Source organism: Cynocephalus volans, chromosome 2 (genome assembly GCF_027409185.1).
Source record: "Cynocephalus volans isolate mCynVol1 chromosome 2, mCynVol1.pri, whole genome shotgun sequence".
Classification (NCBI taxonomy): Eukaryota; Metazoa; Chordata; class Mammalia; order Dermoptera; family Cynocephalidae; genus Cynocephalus; species Cynocephalus volans.
Genome location: NC_084461.1, coordinates 67117220 through 67139150, shown reverse-complemented (window position 1 = coordinate 67139150; position 21931 = coordinate 67117220). Strand labels below are relative to the sequence as shown.

The following is a 21931-nucleotide window of genomic DNA, read 5'->3' as shown; positions in this document are numbered from 1 at the left end:
CTAATAGCTACCATATTGGATAGTGCAGTCCTAGTCATAGTGTGTACTATTAATGTGGCAGTTAAAATAAATGACATATACAAGAGTACTTCAAAATCTCATACAAAAATAGAATTAAAAGATATATGAATTCTTCCACGAACTTTTTGAAGTACCTGCTTATAAGTGTAAAATAAAATGTGGCTGATTATTCAAATTTTGCAGTGTCAATAAGAACAAGAGAAATGGTGTAAGATTTGTTTGTTTTGAGCAATTTTACATATTCAGAATAATACACGGGATAATATAACATCCATGTGCCCACTATTCAAATTTTGCAAATGTTAACATATTGCCAAAGTACCTTCAGATCTTTCTTTTCAATCCTGGGTTTATTTTTTAGAATATTTAATTGTGCAGATATTATACGAATTCAGTATCCACTAATTTAGTTTGTAGCAGTTGTAAAAGAAAAGTGTGCCTAAGAGTATTATTGTTCCTTAAAGATACAAGAATTTAAATGGCCTCTTAACATTTAATTTTTAACATTTTTAAGAACTGATGTCTATTGGGAAATCACTTACTTTAGATTTTTAGTAATGTACCACCCATATTATTAGCAAGAATTAAATTCTGGTTATTAACAAGAGGCTATTTTCCTTAAATTTCTCTAGTGTATACTGCCAGTTCTCAGAATTTAACTTTATTTAGTGGAAATCATATGGAAAGAGAAGAATATTTAAAGCCTAATGAATTGAAAATACAATTCTAATTTTAGATGTAATGGTAAAAATGTAATTTTAAATCTAATATATCAGGCATACCTCCTGCTATTTTTTAAAGTACCCAGTATTTTATCTGAAATGGATAGGGTTTTAAATGGGGAGGAGAGGCAGAGACAGTGTCACTTGGCAATTATTTAATAAATAGCAAGCCAGCTTTTTTGAACACCGAAGATGTTGCTTAAATATATACATTGAATGGGTTTGCTAGCTCTTTACTCTGAATTTCAGTGTATCCCTTAATCTTTTAAATGCAGCTACTGATTAAAGTGCCCAGGAGTAAACAAGTACTAAGATCTCTTTTAATAACTAGTTCTGTGGCTTCATGAAAGGACTGAGATGAATAAAAACTACTCTTAAAGTGTGAGATGGTATATGAGGATTATAAACAGTGTTGTTACTGTTTAAGTGTTTAATAATTTAATGACCTTATTTTCCAGTTGGAAATTTTTAATTTACCTTGTATTTTCTTTAATATGTTAAATAAAATACTTGATGTCATGAAAGTATATCTGATGCTAAATTGTTGTGATGCAAACGATTTTTTTAAAAATATTTCATTTGAACATACAATTAACCAGTTAAAAGACAAGGGAATTCTGATCATACAGTTTTTAAAAATCTTTCCAGAAGACGTTTTGTAGTTGTTGGTATCACATTTTAAGTCTGTATACCTCTGTTATAGCAATGCCATTTTACAGTTTTGCGTTTGCTATATAGTAACTTAGAAGTTTTAAAAAACATGCACCTGCTATGTTTTTGTTTCATCACTAGGTGGAGGTCTTGCAGTATAATTATGTGTTGGGTAGCCATTAGCAGAATCTTTGCTTTCTTCAAAGTAGACATGATTTTTTAAAAAGAACATTCTATTTGTAAACAGTCAGCTGTTAAACATATAACATGGCAATAGGAATATACAGTTGGTAATATGTAGTTGGATTATGCAATCATAATCTTTGAGCAGCATCAAAACAGCTATTTTAGTTAAAATTTTTCTTAGGTATGGTAGATATGTGGAAGAAAGAGATTTAAACTGGTTCCCTGATAATACTGTAGAATTATAATTTATATTCTTGATTTGTACAGAACAATTGTTTTTAGGAAATTCTAGAGCTTGAGCTCCTGCTTGTTTGAAGGCACACTGTACCTCCTCACAGTGGCACTGAAACTAAATTCCTCAGGGATTACATATGAAGTTAAATGGTCGTTAGCGTCTATCCACTCCTTGACTTATCCTTGCCATTGTCTTTTTTGGCCTTAACAAGAGTTGTTCAGCCTCTCTTGCCACTTCAAACTCCAAAATCCAAGCTAAAGATTGTCTTACTTCCTATTTATTTACTTCTAATCAAGGAGGATATTTTTGTCAGGAATTGTATGTACTTTCAGCACTTCCAATCCCACAGTTAGGCCTGTTTGGATTACTGCCCCTCTCCTAGTTTTTCTTTGTTCCTCCTTATTAATAATAGAAACACTTTCATACCATGCACTGTTAAGTCAGTAGAGTTTCAATCTATTAGAAGTTGTCATTCTGTGATTCTTTGTCAGTCTTCAAAAATGACCCTAAAGCATTCTTTTCTTGGTATTAATTGTGATGTAACTGTGATTTCTGCACAATGCCATTTTAAAAGATATTTTATTACCTGTAGAAAGTTTAAAAAATTACATAGTACTTAAAGAATTATAAAGTGAAGTAATAGTCCCCCTATCTCATCCCTTTCTTTGGCCAGCTCTATCCCCAGAGGCGACTACTTTTTAAAATTCCAATTTCTATTTCTTTTGGTGGTAACCTCCATATCTAATAAGTTCTTAGACTGCTGTTTCTTGATTAAAAGCTTTGGATATTAGGGCTGGCTGGTTAGTTCACTTGGGAGAGCAGGGTGCTGGTAACACCAAGGTCAAGGGTTCGGATCCCCATACCAGCCAGCCACCAAAAAAAAAAAAGCTTTGTTGTTTTAGGATGAAAGCTTTGGATATTAAATCCTTATAGGAGAAGGTCAATTGAAAGTGAACTTTTGGTATTTCCACATTTTCTGTTTGCCTTCTTCTTCTTTCCACCCATGTCAATGCAGTTATTCTTATAAATTTCCCCATTAGTTACCTCTACAATTTTAAATGGGGCCCCAAAAATCTCATTGTGTATGGTGTGGGGTTGTGTTATGAAGTTAATGAACAGCCAACGTGTAGCTAGCCAGCCAGGAGTGGACCACCAATCACATTTTATTGGGGGGGGGGCATGTTATTGCAGAGTTTATTTATGTTAACCTCTTTCTCCAATTATCATTTGTGTAATTTTTTTTTTTTTTTTTTTGGCAGCTGGTCAGTATAGGGATCCAAACCCTTGACCTTGGTGTTATCAGCACCACTCTCTAACCAAATGAGCTAACTGGCCAGCCATTTGTGTAATTTTTTAAATAACAAGTGTTTCAAATAGGAAACTTGTTTTATCCCATAAGAAACCTGGAGGTAGGTTGATTCATTGCTTCAGTGACATAATCAAGGATCCACATTTTTTGTTTCTTTCTATCTGCTATTCTTTTTTTTTTTTTTTTTTTTTCCCTGACCGGTAAGGGGATCACAACCCCTGGCACAGTGTTGTCTGCACCACGCTCAGCCAGTGAGCGCACCGGCCATCCCTATATAGGATCTGAACCCGCGGCCTCGGCGCTACCAGTGCTGCACTCTCCTGAGTGAGCCACGGGGCTGGCCCTCTATCTGCTATTCTTAACAAAAATTGTTGGCTTTGTTCCCAGGCACTCCCCTCACAGTACTAAGATGGCTTCTCTGGTCCTGATGTCACAAGCAAACACATTGTTTAAGAGAACATTTCTTCTTACATGTATATTATCTTTTTGTGAGTGTACCCAGAAGCTTCCACTGGTTATCTTATTAACCAGAATTGCTTCAGAGATTCATTCCTAAACCAACTTCTAAATGGGATTGCCATGCTTACCCTTAGTGAAGCTAGCAATATTTGCGGCAGTGTTAAACCTCAGTGGAAAATATTACCAACTTTGTTTCTAACACTTCTGCCAGGCTACTTTCTTTTGAAAAATTGAGTAGAAAGTCTGGGAACTATTTGGAACCATAACCTTCTTTATATCACCTTTGCTTCATAAAAATATCCATTTTTACTTACATTTCTGAAAAGGACATTTGTAAGCTAGGCTTTAAAAGTAGACTAGGAAATGTATAATTTCTCTCTCTTCCTCCGATTGCATTTGTTGGACCCATACCTTTGTACTTCCTTGGAATGAAGATTTATTGAGTAATCAAATAATATTTGCAAAAGTATAGACTTCAACAGTAATTTTAAAACAGAATTATCATTAATTTTTTTTTCATCAAAGCTATCCAAACAACAAATGTTAACGTTTTTTCTAGATCTAGAACTTATATATCTCCTGGCAAATAGTCTTTTTATTGTGCTCCAGTTTTTCATGATCCTCATTTCTTCATTTCCTCATCTCACAGATGCCTGAGAGCTAAATGTAGTAATTATTTATGTTAACTCTAATGAGTTTGAATAAGCTTTAGTTTTAAAACAAAATTCTGATTTTACCACTTTTTTCTCAAGGTTACTGTACTTCACGTTCTTCCAATTTTCCATATCTGTGTTAAGTTTTAGAGTCCATTATTGTATGTAATACTTTTTTGGAATTTAAACCCAAGGTGAAGAACCAGAATTGTTCTTATACCAGCTTCCTAGAATTATTTTATGAACCAACAGGAAAATTCTCTGGTAAGCTTTTCTTAGTAAAGTAGTTGAACTGCTTATTGTTCTGGTTATTGATATAAAAAATTACCAAGTAGGTTATTCTCTAGGATTAAAAAGTGTGTGCATTTGTGTGTGTGGTTTTGCTTCTCAGCTAGTTTAAAGCATTTCGTCTGAATCTATTTGGTTGTTTTTGTTTTGTCTTTTTGGCGGCTGGCTGGTACAGGGATCCAAACCTTTGACCTTAATGTTGTAACACCACACTCACCAACTGAGCTAACTTGCCAGCCCAATTTGGTTTTTAAATTGATTTTTATATTAATGTTTACTTCTTTAGAAGAGTTGCTTTGAATGTCCTTAAAAATATCTACTTAAAAAGTAGTATTGTAGTCATTACTAAATAAAGCCTCAATTTTGTATTGTCTTATATATGTATTTTTAGTGACCATTACTACATAAATATAATTAATAATATCAGTAAAGATGGTAGAATATGCAGACCATCTGTCAGTGAGATATATTTACCTTGAAAATTGTCTTTTGGTTCTCAATTTGGTTATAAATTCTATGACATGTTTGTGTTACATGAAAAAGAGTTCTGAGGTCAAATAATTTTGCCACATGCTGAATTGTTCAAGAGTAAATGGGTTCCTGCACTGCAGGACTTCTTAGAACCTTTAACATGCTAATGTTCATTATAAATATTTCCGAATAGGATATAAAACAGTGTTTGCAAAACTTATTTAAACACGGAACACTCATTTCAGACTATTGTTCCATAGAACACACTTTGGGAAATGTTGGTATTTGTGTGAATTGTTGTAAAGGCAGTAGTGTGTCTAACCTTTATTTATGAGTGCCATCCAAAAGTATTAATTTTAACACTTGGACAATTGGGACAATCAGTTTCAAATGCATTACAGGTCTTTTTAAGACGACAAGAGCTTCAAGATTTCAGATGTAACTTCTCCACTAGTACTTCTACAGCTTTTCTCTAACTGAAATTTACCGACTTGCTTAGTGTTAAAACATGTCTTAAACAGAGTGGTCGTGAGATTTCCTGGTGATTCCCCAAATTTTTCACTCCAGCCTGGTTTTCTCTGCTGTGCTCCAAATTTGTGTTTCTAAGTTCTTGACCTGGCAGTTCTACATGCAGATTCTGTAGGCATCTGAACTCAGTCAAAACCAAGCTCATCCTCTCCTCTTCAATTCCTACAATTTTAGACTTTACTTTCTATTTCCCATCCTGGCTAGTAGCACCATCGTCTTTTTAGTCATGACCCAAACTAGAAATCCAGGAGAGTCAGATTCCCCCTTCATCTCCTACATAATGATTTCTCAACCTTGGCACTACTGACAACTAGGGCTGGATAATTCTTACTTGTGGGGAACTGTTCTGTGCATTGTAGATGTTTAGCAACATTCCTGGTGGGCTGCTACCCACTAGGTGCCAGTAGCAATCTCCCTCAGTTGTGACAACCAAAAATGTCTCCTGACATTGTGAAATGTCCTCTGGAGAACAAACCACTGCCCTACATCCAATCTGTTACTTACACTTAATGATATTACTTCCTAAACTTACCTTTAATCCCTTTTCATCCTTCACCCTAATGTCCCATCCTTTTTATTCTTCAATACTTGAGATTCTTTAGTAAGGTTCTGACTAGCCTTCCTGTGTCTGATGTTGTTTCCCTCCTGTCTGCCTCCTTCACTGCTGCCAAATTTATCTTTCTAAAATGCAAAGCTCACAGGGTTGGCTGGTTAGCTCAGTTGGTCAGAACACCAGGGTCCAAGTTTTGATCCCTGAACTGGCCAGCTGCCACAAAACAAAACGAAAAGTAAAATGCAAAGCTGTTTCCTGTTACAATCTCTCAGTAGCTCCCACTGGGGACCCTCATGAACTGGCTTCTCTCTTTCTTCATTCTAGCCTCATTTTCTAAAGGCACTTGTACTATGAAGGTTCTTGCTGCACACAACAGTGTACTATTCTGTGCCCTCTTCCCACTGTTCCATAACTTGTTTCAAACTCTACTTAGGTGTCAACTTCTCCATTATAGCCTTCAGTCACTTATTTTTAGTGAATCTATCATAGTGAAGAGCATTTTATTTTTAACATATCCATTTTCTTTTGCCAAGTTGAACTTTTCAAGGGCAGGAACCATCTTATCCCAGTTCTTGGCATGTAACAGATATTCAATAAAAGTTTGAATCATTTATTAGTATGCCCTGTTAAATGTAGTAACATCCTCCGTATTTCTAGGAATTTTGTTCCCTGTATCAGTAGGGAAAAATATTTCCCTTTGTCTTTATCGTCCAGACTTTGATGGGTAGACTTTTTACCGTAGAAATTTTGAACTATGACTTTAAGAAACCAGCCATTCAGAAGAGAATTGAAGAAAGCTGTGTACTTAGTTGATATTCAAATGTCATTTTTTATAAGGTAGCTAGTTTACTCTAAAGATTTTTATTCTGAAAAGAATTAAATTGTGTGGATTAATTATGTGAATTAATACGATGTGGGAAGTCTTTACTGGACTCAACAACTTGTTTCCATTGAGTAAGGATTTGTTGATTTGGTCATATAAAGCTTGCAAAAGCAATAAATATTATCTTAATAACTAATTTAATTTTTTAGAAAATATGTTTAGTAGAACACATTCCCATAATCACCAGTCTGCACTATTTAGAAATTTACCCCCCATCAAATGAAAACAAAAATAATAATCAAGGCAGTAAAGAATAGTGCCCTACCTCCCTTCCTTATATGCCTTAAGAGAGTTGAGTGTGATTAGATTTCCCTGTGGACCGGAACTAGCCACAGCCAGTCGGACCAACTACAGTTTTACCTAGAACTTTAATTAAAAGATGAGAAATTAAAAATAGGGTTGCAGAGCTTTTGGAAGATAACCCAAACTGTAGCACCAGCCCCCCTGAAAGTCAAGAATGGGGAAAGAGGGACGAAATAAGACCTATTCACAATTCAGAATTCTTCCTCCTGGCACAATGACTTGCTGAATTGTTAGTAATTATTTGTTAAATGAATCCGTATATAATGGCAGTTAAGCAAGAAGTGATTTTCTGCTTCATTTTTAAGGGAGTGGCACAAAATGTATCACTTCCTTTCCAAAGAAATTCTTTCATAAGAAAAGTTGTATTGAAAGTTTGCAGAAATAAAACTGGGAAAGAGCCAGGTTACCTACAGGGAAGGTTCCTTCCTTTCACATCAATTATCTAAAGACACCTTATTTAATATATTTCATTAATGCATTAACATTGAACTCATGGCTGGCAGCACTATAACTCATGCCTAAATGAAGCTGATGTAACACATTTTCTCTGTAAGACACACCATAACCTTCTTGCACCTAGGAACACACAGCACCTAGGAACACACAGCACCTAGGAACACTTTAGTACTATGCATAGCTGCCATTTTAAATAGTGAAAGCACCAGCAAAAAGCACAAAAATGCAAAAAACATGGCACTAAATAGACTGCAAAAAAACATTTGTTTATATTGTATGAGAGCTGAAACAAGAAGGCAGTGTCACCCTGTTCAACATCAGATGGAAACGTGCATGTCAGTTGTCTCATGTTTTTCCATAGCTCTGTGCATGTCTGCAAATTGATTTTGGGTTACAAATAAATTTTAGTGAGTAGGTGAATTCACATATACAGAATCGGAGAATAATGAGGATCAACTGTAATTGTTTTAAAGAAATTTTTAATTTAATGCCTAGAATATTTCAAATTTGAAAGAAAGTTTTCTTATTTTGGGGTATGAGGGAGTTAGTTGTTAAGCAGAGTCATTCTTACAGTTCTCATGTTCTCTTGTCCAAAGGAGTAAAACTGGCTGCTTTCAGTCCATCATTTTCTTTTCTGCCCTGCAGGGAACAACCTATCTTCAGCACTCGAGCTCATGTCTTCCAGATTGACCCAAACACAAAGAAGAACTGGGTACCCACCAGCAAGCATGCAGTTACTGTGTCTTATTTCTATGACAGCACAAGAAATGTGTATAGGATAATCAGTTTAGATGGCTCAAAGGTGAGTTACATCTACTTTGAATAATCTTGCTGTTTTGCTTTATATAGTATAGCATTTCAGTTTTATTCAGAGTGTTGTATCTTCATTAAAATAAAATATTTCCTTTTGAGTTTTTAAAACTTAACTTTTAAGAAGCAAAACTGGTCCTTCTTAGGGTTGCAGCAATTTTTATCCATTAAATTACTTGGCTTGACTACTTTATTATTTTGAGTGACATGCTAAAATTTTCCACAAATCTGAGGTCATTCGGTTTACTTACTAAATTTTCATTGCATATCTATTATGTGTCAGGCATTTGACTTTTCTCAGCCTCATTGTTCTCATCTCAGTACTGGTAGTTGTAAGGATTAAATGAATTAATACCTGCAAAGCACTTACATCAGTGCCTGGTGGATAACATACCCTTCAAAAGGGTGTGTGTTTGGATCCATTTTATCATCAATAAATTTTGTGTAACTCACTTAGATAAGGAAATTCCAAACATCAGATTCTAGTTATAAAGTATATAGAAAGATGAAGTCTCTATTCTTCTCCTTCAAGCTTTCTTGAAGCCAGGAGGCCTTTTGACTCCTAGAAATTTTAGCAATTCAGTGTAGGGGTTAAGAGCACAGACTCTAGAGCCAGACTGTTGTGTTTAAATTTTTGCTCCACAACTTGATAGCCATGTGACCTTGAGCAAGGTATTTAACTTCTGTGTGCCTCAGTTTTCTCATCTGTAAAAAGGAACTAATAAAAACATCTATATCATTACACCGAAGTATTGTTATAAAGAGAAAATTAATTTAGGCAAAGAACAAAGTGTGTATAGTAATTGCTATACAAATACTTGCTACTATTGTTAGTGTTATTAATATTATTATTAGGTTATTAATTATGTATTGCCTAGTGGTTTGGGGGAATAAAAGATATTTTAATGCTAAACTTTCCATCTGTTTTTTTCTGTGTGCTCTTTCCTTATCTCCCTAACTAGTTGTAGGACTTCGGGGTCTATTTGCTCTTTGTGTCTTATTTGTAAGTGACTAACAGGTATTTACTTGAATAACCAATCCTTTTTCAGTTTCTCTTAGAGAATTTAAAGGATTTGAGAAATAATAATAGTTTCTGTGAAGATTTTTTTAGTAAAGAATAATTTTGTCTTATTTTATAACTGTTTGGTTTAGTGAAGTTTGACAGATTAAATATTATAATCTCAGACTCTGGAGTGTTAATTATTTATTTTCCCTGACGTGAACTTTTAATTCTCTGTAATCTGTTTCTTGGCCCAAACTACAGACAAAATGTAGTTTTATTAGATAAGAGGATTAAATGGTATATAAAAGTAAAGGTCAACTGAAGTAGTCCCATGTCCAAGAAAAGAAACTATATGGACATGATTAAATAGATTTCAGTTGCTACCTTCACCAGATTAAAATACTTTGAGTTATTAAATAATCCTCATGTGTGCTTCCCTCTGAAGCAATATGAGTTATTGCTTCTGGCATTTTCATTTCTGAATATACTTTTCTGCTTGTAATTATTAGAATCTTAGATATCTTTTCTGAAAAAGTTTTTGTGGGCTTTTTTTTTTTTAACAAAATCTATCTTCTATAGCAGACTTATATTTCCTATCACATTTTCCACTTTGTAATTCCTTTTTTAAACTGATGCTATTAACTACTGCAGTATAACTCAGCTAAACAAGTGTTTTTCTCCTTCCCAACCCTACCTCTACTTCTGCACTTGATGATTGAGTTGGAAAGCCATTAGGTGCCCCTGAGTAGACATTTGTTTCTTCACTTACTGCCTGAACTGTGCATGTAAAGTTGGCTTTAAAGTTTTCTGATCATGCTGCAGAAACTTCAGCATGGCTGAGGACCAGGATCAGGGCATTACGTGATCTGTAATGACTCAGCATTTCTATGTCTTTTCCTTAAAAGGACAAGAACTCTGGCATTGAGAGACATTTATTTTCAAGAGCTAAAATTTTTATTTCAGATAGATTCATAGTAATGTTCTCTTCAAGGAATCTATGAAATAATTTTTTTAAGTGTGAGTCATCTATCACTTTCGTGTTTTTCTTCAGTGATTAAAGAGCAAGTAATACAGAGGCAAGGAAAGACTCAGAATGGAGATTAAAATGGAACTCTTAAACTTAGAAGCAGAAAGAAGTTAATTTGAATAGCTGAGGGCCGAGCCCGTGGCGCACTTGGTAGAGTGCTGCGCTGGGAGCGCGGCGACGCTCCCGCCGCGGGTTCGGATCCCATATAGGAATGGCCGGTGCGCTCACTGGCTGAGTGCTGGTCACGAAAAAGACAAAAAAAAAAAAAAAAAATGAATAGCTGAAATGGCGGATTAGTGACCAAGACCACATTGGTTAGTTTTTTTAGATGCCTATAAAACCTGTTGCTACCCCACTTTTTGAGAGTTAGTAGGGTCACATGAAAATGCACTTGATCATAGGAAAACTTACTTTGAGTGTAAGATATTGAAATTTTTGATAGGCATAGTGCCATTATATTTATAATTCCGTTAGGTACCATATTTCTACACTGTCACAGCTAGAAACTGTTTCTATAACTATCTTTATATATTTAACATTGTGGCTTATTAGTAATCCTAAATTTTTATGTAGCTAAATGGCCCTGTGTTTAAATGCCTGTCTACTAATTTTTGACTGGTTACTTATTCTTGTTTTATTTTTCAGGCAATAATAAATAGCACCATCACCCCAAACATGACATTTACTAAAACATCTCAGAAGTTTGGCCAGTGGGCAGATAGCCGGGCAAACACTGTTTATGGACTGGGATTCTCCTCTGAGCATCATCTTTCGAAAGTAAGTTAAATCGTAGGATCTGAGCAAAAATCTTCATCTTCAAGTCATATGTCTTAAATATATAATAGCAAGTGGAGAGTAAAAAATATAGGAAAAATTTGTTTAATATTCTCAGAACTATAGTGACTGAGGAGCAAAAAGCAAGAGATCATTGGATTCCACTGTCACTTCAAAAATTTATTGTACATGTTTAAAAGTCACCATTGGTTGAGAAAGATTTATTTGGTAACTGTATGATAGGAAATGAAAGGTGGGGATTATCACTTCAGAATGGATTTCGGTCAGATTAACACCGAGATGGTTTGCAAGATAGGCAAGACACCAAGCTCTTCTGAATTACAAAAACTCAAGCTGATAGTGATAAAGACTTCAGCAGATTTCAGCTTTTTGACATGACAGCAGGCACATATAAATTACTGTGTTTAGGGAAAATTGTTCTTTATCTGGGTGTGGAATACTCTGAGCTCTTTGATGCAGTGCAGAGTGATTTCCAATACACATCATGAGGAATTCTTGGATAATCCTGACTAAGTGAATTAGTGTGACCAGAAAGGCCAATGAAATGCAGAGCATCACCAGGCTAAATATTGTAAATAAAATAGTTGCCCTACCTATAAGCAAAAGCCATGATGGTGTTCATACCTTCAGCACCTTGACTTCTTATAGATGTTACACGGAAAGAGTGTATCAGGAAAAGGAAATTGAAACAATCTGAGAATACTAAGATGATCAAGGAGATGAGTATTATTCAGTTTGCTCTTCAAGTTTTGTGCCCACCAGACATAAAGATTTATGCTTAAAACCTCTCTCTTTGAAGTATTGAGTTAAAAGGATGATCCTACGTTTGAAACACTTTACATGTGATTTGATATACTGAGATTGTAATGGCTTAAGAGTTGAAATTGTTTAAGTTCAGGGTAATCGGGCTCTTGTAGATATACCCCGTTCATATTTACATTAAACCTTAAGCTATTTATTACAGAAATCATTCAGATTCTTAAAAATGAGTTCTTTTTAAAAAGTTTACCCTTTTGTGAATGTTTATTGGCTTGAAGTTATAGTTAGATAATTCAGTAGTTGAGATCATCTACTTTGTTTTCTTTTGTTTCACTTGTGCATCAAACTGTTTACACTTAACACTGTTGTTTTCAAGTGTTTTTGTAATCTTTTGAATATATAGTTTAAAGCTCTATTTTAAGAGTATTTTAACTTTTACCTTGGTGTTTATAAATCATTCTCTGTAGGATGAATAAAACAAACAAGTGTTATCTGATTTGGTTTCTCTTGTATATGTCTTATTTGCTAAATACATAATTTTAAATTCAAAGTATCTAAGCATAACAAGGACACAGGCATCCAGTTGAGCTCTGCCTTTTCGTAAATAATTCCCTTGTGAAATTATATGTTTATTCTAATGCCTTTGCCATTGCTCAGAACCTTTTTAGAACTTTTCTTTTGGAATTGTCTACTTAAGCCTACAGCATAAAAATTAAAATTTGTAAGTGTATTCCACTTGCTGAATTTCTTGACTTGACACCACAAAAACTAAATCATGGGTTAATTTCTCAAACTTCCATGAAATGATTTTGGGGCCCAACTAATTTTGACTATAAATTAAGTTCTTTGTTATATCTTTTAAGTGACTGAGCAGCTAGCTAATGTAGTAAAAGAATAATTTATTAAATTCTGTCAATCATACTGTCTCCTCTTATTTGTTCTTTTCTCTGGGAATGGTTTTCGTTTTTCAAGAATTTTTTTCTTCTTTAAAGTTAGTATCTACTTTTAACTAACCTTATTGGTGGTGAATCCTAGTATTTTGAGGGTGGATTAAATAGCAGTAAACAACGCTTAAGCTCTTGGAGCCAAGTCTAGTTTATTTGCTGTACTTGGCTCCAAGAGCTTAAAATCAGACTCTTTGGAATGTTTTAATCAAAAGATGAAAAAATCATGATTATTTTCCAAACTACCTTGAAGACTAATCTTTGTCCTTTGCAGGCTGTAGGGGGTCCAAATGAGTTTATAATCTTTCACATAAATGAAGCAAGCATATAAAAAGATATTCTGGCTTATTTTATCATTAAAAATCATGAGTGAGTCAAAGCATTATAAAGGTTTGGAGAAGGCTCTGGATGCAGTTTCAGACAAGGGCCTCTCAAAATAAGGAAAAGCAGCATTATTGGAAGAAATGTACGGTCTCCTAAGGTTGACTAATGTGAGCAAATTTCCAACTATGCTTGCATTGTTAGAGTGTTTACTGTGTTGTATTTTGTTATCACAGAAACCTAAACCTTCATGTTTTTCTTTTGCTGAAAACTAAGGATATAAAAATTAGCAATAGTGTAGGTTTTTATGAAATTTGAGAATGCTTTTAAATCATTAGTTTGGAATGCTAAATTAGTGTAAGAAAAACCTTGTGCACTACTTCAAATTACATAAAGAAAAGTTAATTATGGTTTTGGTTTTATTTCATTTTCACCACTGTGAGACCTTTTTAGCTTTATATTCAAATTTTTTTTATATAAAGAGATATTCTGTTCAATTAGAGAAGTATAGTAGCACAAATACAGTTTCCTGTTCTACAAGTTGTAGGTGAAGATAAGATAAGAAGGAAAATTTATAATAACAACGGCTGTGATTCTGACCCTACTCCATCTCTTCAAGGCAGATCAAAGTATCACAAGCCTTTCCTTTCAAAACTTTCCTTCCCGAGATGGAAATGAAATCAGGGTTGGTTTATGGGGCTTTGCAAAGGGAACTATGATTTCATATTTTTATTGCTATCTCTAACAAGGTATTTTAAGTTACATAGAGATTTTAGGTTTTTAAATGTAGTTATTTTGTAGCCCTAACTTATCCTCTCTAATAATAGTGATAGACTAGCTTCCACTTCCAAAACATAAATAGATGTTCATGGCCATGATGTTTGATAGTTTCCTATGGGTTCCTAAGAATTATCATTTCATGTACAATAATTTTTGTCTTGAAATTGTTACCAATCTTAAAGACCTTTGTGGAGTATTTTATTCTTTTCTGCTGCTGCACATTAGCTGTTCAGAAATATTTGGAAATGAATTTTTAGTTACCAGTTAGTGATAATAGTAAATATTTCTGTTTGTATTGTTGAAAATAAAATACCTTTCATAATATGACAGTTTGTATTTTAGTGAAAATACAAAAAGCCTTTTCTAAGTACTGTGATGTTTACAAGTGAATACTTAAGAAATTCAATTTTCTTGGTGATAAATGAAACAAAGTATACTTATCTTTAATGATTCCACTCCCCCACCTTGGTCTTAGTAAATAATTTCTGAACCACCAAGGAGGCATATAGGTAAGCTAACTGACACCAAGTGCTAACTTAGTTATGTTGTGTTGTTTTTTAATGAGATTTGTTAAAGTACTTTATAGTGCACAAACAAATGTATTAGGTGTTTTTTCTACCTTTTTCATATTACAAGTTGTAATTGATTTGAGGCTTTATTGCTTGTGTAAGAGTCAGTCATTCAGAAAATGGAAGAAAACTAAGGTAAAAGTTGGCATAGTAACTTATTTTTATTTGGTTAATGTATGTAGTCTTTATACATTCAGTTTGCAGAAAAGTTTCAGGAATTTAAGGAAGCTGCTCGACTAGCAAAGGAGAAATCACAAGAGAAGATGGAACTTACCAGTACACCTTCACAGGTGGGTATTTCATTTCTATTCTTATTTAAGAGCTTTGTTCATTTCAGATGATATCCTTTATGTCATACTTAAAATTGGGAGAATAATGGCAAAATTAATTTCCAAAGTGGACATAGAAATGCATTCTTTGGTTAATCCATACCAGTGGAAAAAAGTTTTTTCTGTATGCCAGTGCCTACAAGAATATTTTTTTAAATTTAGTTTAGAAATTAAAACTCAGATTATTTAATGTGCATACAATTTAAAAACAAAAGTACGTAAAAATCATTGATTGGCCTGTTGCTTATGTTCTGTGTTTTTTTATGTGATAGCCAGTCAAATGCATGCCATGCAGGGCCTCAGGGTGGTCAGAAGGCAGAAAGCAGGAACAGGGGAAAGCCAAGGTAGAGCCTTTATTGGGATTTCCATGGGAAGGGCAAAGCAGGGCAGAGTAAATAGTTGAGGATTAGCTAATATGAGTAATCTCAGCAGCCTCTAAACTATAGGGGAGGTCCCCCATTGCCTGGCACTGAGATGGTTAAGGCAGAGGAATGTTGTCTGGGTTGTCTCCTAGGGTGTGTGGGCCGGATAGAGGATGTGCAGCTCTGGATTTGGCTAGTTTGCATATCAAAGGCTGGGACCTTACTATCTCTGAGAATTGGCTAGCACTGGAGGGGAAAGGCAGTCTCTCCCCAGCCAGAAAGGTTTTTTTTAAGATAGCAAAGCACTGTAATATATAGAAAATTAAAAAATGGGTGAACAGTGTGGTTTGTTCTACCTGATTTTAAAGTGTACTAAAATCTGACAGTTCGAACATCTATCTTTATACTTAGCACTGCAACACAAAGATGATAGGTTTTACAGAAGTATCACTTTTTCCTTTTACAAATGACCTGTTACTTGTCCATCATAATTTTTCTTCACTTGAAAATTATATCTTCAAGTAAAGTTCATTAAATAGTATATCTCAGTACTTTTACAAAGATTTTAATTTATGATTCATATAAAATGCCAATTATTTTCAGCTTGTTAATATAGGCTTTTCTAAAAATTATTTCAAATTTATTTCAATTGTAGTCTTCACAGTAGCTTTCAGCATTTTGTTTCGTTTTTTATTTTACTTTATTAATATTATTTTTTTTACATTCTGTGATGTTGTTGCAGAGCAGTTAGCTTTCAGGTTTGTGCTGTGTTCTTGTCTATAGGAATTGTTTTTGAAATGTACTTAGTAGCTTTTATGTAAAGAAAAAATCAGATGTTACAATTGTTTCTCTGGAATAATGTCAGTAGTAGCAGATTTACATGGACCTTTCTTGTAGAAGTAAATAGGAATTGCCCTGGAACTTAGTGACTAGCCAAATGATTGGAACAGTTTAGAAAACTATTTGCTCTTCATCTTCCTCCCCACCTCTGGCACCCAACTCTATTTGGTAAATCCTGCTGGTTAAGTGTGCTTAAAATGCTTATTTCCTTACAGACTTAAGGTATGCTTTGGGTTGAAGCCAAAGCTCCATTATACCTCCATATGTGCAGTGACCTGGAATAACTTGGATGATCATTTTGAAACTTCTCTTGAATCCAAATGCTGTGATAGTGTAGTGATACTTTAAACATAAAAGTCCTTTTCAAACTGAGTACCAGTACATGTTGGAAGCTCCAGTTCCTCAGGTGAATGATTCTAATGTTACAAGAAGATACAACAAACAGCACATTCAGTTAAGAGAATACTTAAAGAATTTCAATAAACTTGTAATGGATTAAATTTTGCCATTACACTTAGTTCCTGTTTCTCTAATCATAACTTACATTTTTGTTTAATTGGTCATTAACTGTTACAAGCTGCTATTGAGATACCTGCCCCTCTTTGGTGGAAGGAATGTCTTTTAAGCCTTTACTTTCATCAAAGGAATATACCAGAAATGCTTATATTTGGAAAATGCTGTAAAATATAAAGAATAAAGAATTATCTTAAGTTCATCAGTATTTGAGAGCCAAAATACATGGGCCTTAATTTATCTTTTCAAAACATTTGATGTCTTTTGTTAATTTAATATACAGAGGCCAAAGAGAATAGTTTAAAAAAAAAAAAGTATTTCCTTCATTTCTTTCCTCCCCTTTCCACCTTTTATGACAATTCCTAATGTTTCTATTTTAGTTTGAATTGTATGACCATTGGCCACTCCTGCCCTACTCACCTAAAAAAAGCAGAACTTGATTCTCACTGGTTTAAACCAATCTGCTGAATTAATACTCTGCCTGAAGAATACACTATTACTCAGGAATTCAGCAAAGGGGAGGTTAAATGGGATAATCAATAGTAGGTTAAATGGGATAATCGATAATAGTAGATGTGTAGCTGGTCATAACTTTTGCTTTTATTTGAGGAGGTATAACAGACTGTTTAAGAGTATGAGTTTTCCAGTCAGATAAACTCAGACATAAATCCTTTTTCTGTTGCTCTGTGATCTTGGGAAAGATGCTTACCCAAGTGTGTTCATACATCTCTGACATGAGTATTACATTAGTTATAACATAGCTGAGAGGAATAGGTATGATAACGACAATATCAGGTTGTGGTTAATAATGTGGACTCCAGAACACGAATTTGAATCTGGTCTTTAACCCTTACTAGTTTTCTGAACTTAGGCAAGTTACTATTTTTCTTCATCTATAAAATGGGAATAGGAACAATACATCCTTATTAAGGTTACTGTGAGAATTAAATGAAGATTAGAAAGTGCTTATTATATAGTAAATGCTCGATAAATGTTAACAGCTGTTGTTGTTCCTGAAGTTGTGGTGGTGAGAACGCAAAGCCTTGACACAGTGTCTGGCATGAACAATTATCTAGAAAAATACAGGTGTCTTAATTGTGTAAATCTTGCATCAGAATTCACTGGAAGAGTTGTTAAAATACAAATTGCTAAGTCCCACCCCCAGAGTTTCTGATTTAGTAAGTCTGAGATGGGGTGGGAGTATTTGCATTTCTAACAAGTTTCCAAGAGATGTTGATGCTGTTGGTCTGGGAAGCACACTTTGAGAAGCAGTACTGTAGACAAACCATGCGACCTCCATGAAGGCTTGTGATGAAAGGAGTCTGGCATTTAGAGCAAAATTAGCCCCTTCCCCATTCTTAGACTCTTGAGGTAAGGTTGTGCATTTGGCTTAGTAAGGAAAGAAATGAAGCCAGGATGAGCCTGACAAAGTAGCACAATAACAGAGGGTCAAGAGATTGTAGTAAGTATTGATGTGGTTGAAAAGGAGGTGGGAAAGGATGGTATGGATTGGGAGAACAGGAGGTTGTATAGCACAGGCCCCTTACCCTGTTGGCATCAAAACCAGTAGATGATCTGTCAATCAAAAAAGTCAGTTTAAGGTGAGGAATTTTTAAAAGAAATTCTTACTTTAAAATTTATAAATTAAAATTTAATAGTATAATGTTTAATTTATTCACCAATATTTTGATATAAAGCCTTTGTATATGATCTGTTTATTGGAGTCCCACATTATTTTTCAGTACATAAATGGTACTGATGGCTAATTGTAATTTCCAAGTTTTATTTCTTTCAAGTAAAGCTAAACCTTGGTACTTGCAAAGAAATCTCAGTATGGCATTAGTAGTTTTTATGTCACTTTTCTGATATTATATGGTAGTATATTTCATTATATGTGGTATTATGTATGGTATATTATATATGCCTAATTTAATTATGGGTTTTATAATAATTTTTAGCCACTTACCTTTCAGTCATTTCAAAGTGTTTGGTTTTCATTAGAATAATTATTCTAGTTTTGCATTCAAATTTCATTAGTTTACATAATATTTAATTCAGTTATATAATTGTAACAACACAGTTGGCATAAACAGGTTTGTGACAAATACAGCTGACTCTTAATAAGAATTTAATGCAACTGATGGGTGCGAAATAGGCAAGCGGAGTGGAGATTAACCCACTAGCCCTGAGCATCAATCAGCCAATACATTTTACATAGGAAAAGAAAAGCGTGAGTTAATCCAGAGAATTAGATTACAAGAACTTCTGTGGTTGTCAGAAAATGGGATTCCAGAGATGGGGGCTCAGAATGGTGTCCAGGTATAGGGAATAGTTTATGACAGAAGATTAGGGGATGATTGTCTGAGTTCGTGGCCTCAACTTCCTTTATGTATACTTTTGCTGTTCTTGTCTCTTTCCTAGCATTTCTTTCCATTTCCACTGCCATGGAAACTCAAAATCATTAGCTCCTTCCCCAATTTTTTTTGTAAGAGCCTCTACTCAGAAAAGAGTGGTGTTCTCACCTTCATTTAAATATAAAAGAATGAAATAGGTATTCCATGAATGTTTGTTAAATGATAAAGAGAGGGCCCTGTTCTACTTACGCCAAAAAGGATAAAACTATAACAGGAATTTTAATTTCATTCTTTATTGGAATTAAATGGAAGGTGATAGTGGTATTTGGTGCAGTGGGGAAGAGCAGTGCTGCCATATAACTCTGACTCCAGCCTTCTACTACATAGTAGATTGGTGATACCACTATGAAGACTGGCCGTGGAGTGAGGGCCAAGGTCATTTCTTTTTCATGTGGTTCAGAATATTCTAGGTTTTTCGCTTTCTTGCTACTTCATACGTGGATAGGAAGAGAGATCCTTAAGGATCACTTCCTGAGTCTTACATCTGTGCTCAGGCTTCTTTTTTATAATATAAGAGGTCTTCAAAAAGTTCAAGGAAAGATTTGCATTATCTTTCAATTCCATTTTTCTACCAACTTTTTGAAGTACCCATGTATGGTTGCATCTATCAATTTTGGCTTCCTTGATATTCTCAGATTTTAATTGCTAAAAATAGATTTTTTTTCCTTCAATTTGACTGTCATTTTTCTCACTGCAGATTATTTGTTTTGGTGGGGGGTATGGGGAGAGTTTCCCAGAAACAAAGTGAGATGTGAGTGATTTTATTTTCTCAAAATAAGGATGGTAATAGAGATGTTCATTATATCTATTTTTATTTACATTTTTTTTTTTTTGCTTTTTTCATTTTTTCTTAGCATCTTTGGTTTACATGTACATACATACATATTAATGTGTGTGTGTATATGAGGGTACTTCAAAAGCTCGTGGAAAACTCAGATAATACGAATCTTTCCACACAGTTTTTGAAGTATCCTTGTACCTCAAAGAAGATATCATTTGATCAGTTTTTTCTTAAACATTTATTATAGAAATGGGCAGTCATATTAGCTTAAGAATCTCTCCTTAAAGAGAATTTATTCCTTTTTTTCCCAGAAGTCTGTAATCTAATAAATATTTCCCAAGTTTTTTGTTTAGTGTTTGATTTGAGGATATAAAATGTTGATTTTTTTAGAAGTAGATTTTTCTAAAGAATAAAGTTGAATGCTTATGAAATTACACAGAATTTAAATTGGAAAAGATCTAGATGTTTTAAATACATTTGATAAAAACAAGTTTCACAGTGCTATTTTTAGCATATATAAAATTTCTGGAAGGTTTTATAGAATACTTTTGACTACTTGTTGGGTAGTTTGAGGGAATGGGAATTTCATTTTCCTTTTATGTCCTTATTTACTATTGGAACTTTTTTCTTGTTCTTATGAGCAAATATTAATTAAAAGTAGAAATAAGACAGGAAATTTTGTGAAAAAAAATTCCATTATGTGTACTAGCCAAGAAAAACTGACATGAACTAACATCATTACATATTGTATTACTCTGTTTATGTTGCTTATAACAAAATACCTGAAACTGGGTCATTCACAGAGAAAAATGACATTTATTGCTTACAGTTTCTGAGGCTAGGAAGTCTAGAGTCCATCTGGTAGTGGCGACAGTGACCCAGGGGTCTCACATTGCAAGATGGTGGGAGCAGAGAGAGCAGAGAGAGAGAAAGACAGTCCCCCTTCTTTTAAAGCCCTCAGAATCATGCCACTGACCACCATTTTTAATCCATTGACTATGGCATGGTCCTACAATCCAATCACCTCTTCAAAGCTACACCTTTCAGTTACCATAATAGGATTTCCCGCCCTCTTAAGAGTCACAGTGGGGCTAAGTTTCTAATACATAAAACTTGGGGGACACAATTCAAGCTTCATTGAGTTTTGGGGGACATAATTCAATCCACTGCATGTATAATACGTGTATATTATAGAGGTATTTCTGGTTGCTTTTGTAAATAGCTCTATAGAAATTGAAAATTAGAGCAGATAAAATTAAAATTTACTGCAGATTTTATACTCCCCTTTGCCCTCCTCCCCTCCCCCCTTTTTTCTTCTGCACTCCTCCCGTTATCTTTGTCTTCCTCCAAGATAAAATTATATCTTCTTCCATTTTTGTGTTGTCTTCTTTTTCTTCTGTAGTAATTCTTTGAGTATCTTTTATTCTGACCAGTTAGTTACTTATATAAATCCAAAAGTTTTTCAGTTCTTTGAAACTACATTTCTAAATTGTATTATATTTACATTTCTAATTGTATTATGTTTCACTGAATTTTCTTATGAGTTGTTTTGCTTCCAAAAAATTGTTTATCTTTCAAATTCTATTTTTTAAGTCTTTGACCCAAATTTGAAATTAGGTTCATAAGTAATGAGAGTCAGTTTTAACTTTAAGATGATATTGTGTGCTTTAACAGAAGTATAACTGTTTTTATCCTCCATCCCCTTTTTTAAAGGAATCAGCAGGCGGGGATCTTCAGTCTCCTTTAACACCAGAAAGTATCAATGGGACAGACGATGAAAGAACACCTGATGTGACACAGAACTCAGAGCCAAGGGCTGAACCAACTCAGAATGCATTGCCATTTTCACATAGGTACAGATTCAATTCAACAATCATGATTAAGTAAAATGTGTAAATACGAAAATTTATTTGATTTCAGGAATTCTTGCAATTACAACCTTTGAGTGAAAATTTCAGGTCAGACT

General features: G+C 34.1%; 1 protein-coding gene across 3 annotated transcripts in view; it reads left to right on the top strand.

Annotated features, from left to right (window-relative positions):
• The window catches only part of HOMER1 (homer scaffold protein 1), a 130551-nt gene that overhangs the window by 38515 nt on the left and 70105 nt on the right, over nucleotides 1–21931 (top strand). For all 3 annotated transcript variants that reach the window (XM_063087928.1, XM_063087927.1, XM_063087926.1), the window contains exons 2-5: nucleotides 8364–8520; nucleotides 11204–11335; nucleotides 14924–15016; nucleotides 21679–21818. In XM_063087928.1, the coding sequence (XP_062943998.1) occupies nucleotides 8364–8520; nucleotides 11204–11335; nucleotides 14924–15016; nucleotides 21679–21818 (522 nt within the window). The remainder of the gene's footprint in view (nucleotides 1–8363; nucleotides 8521–11203; nucleotides 11336–14923; nucleotides 15017–21678; nucleotides 21819–21931) is intronic.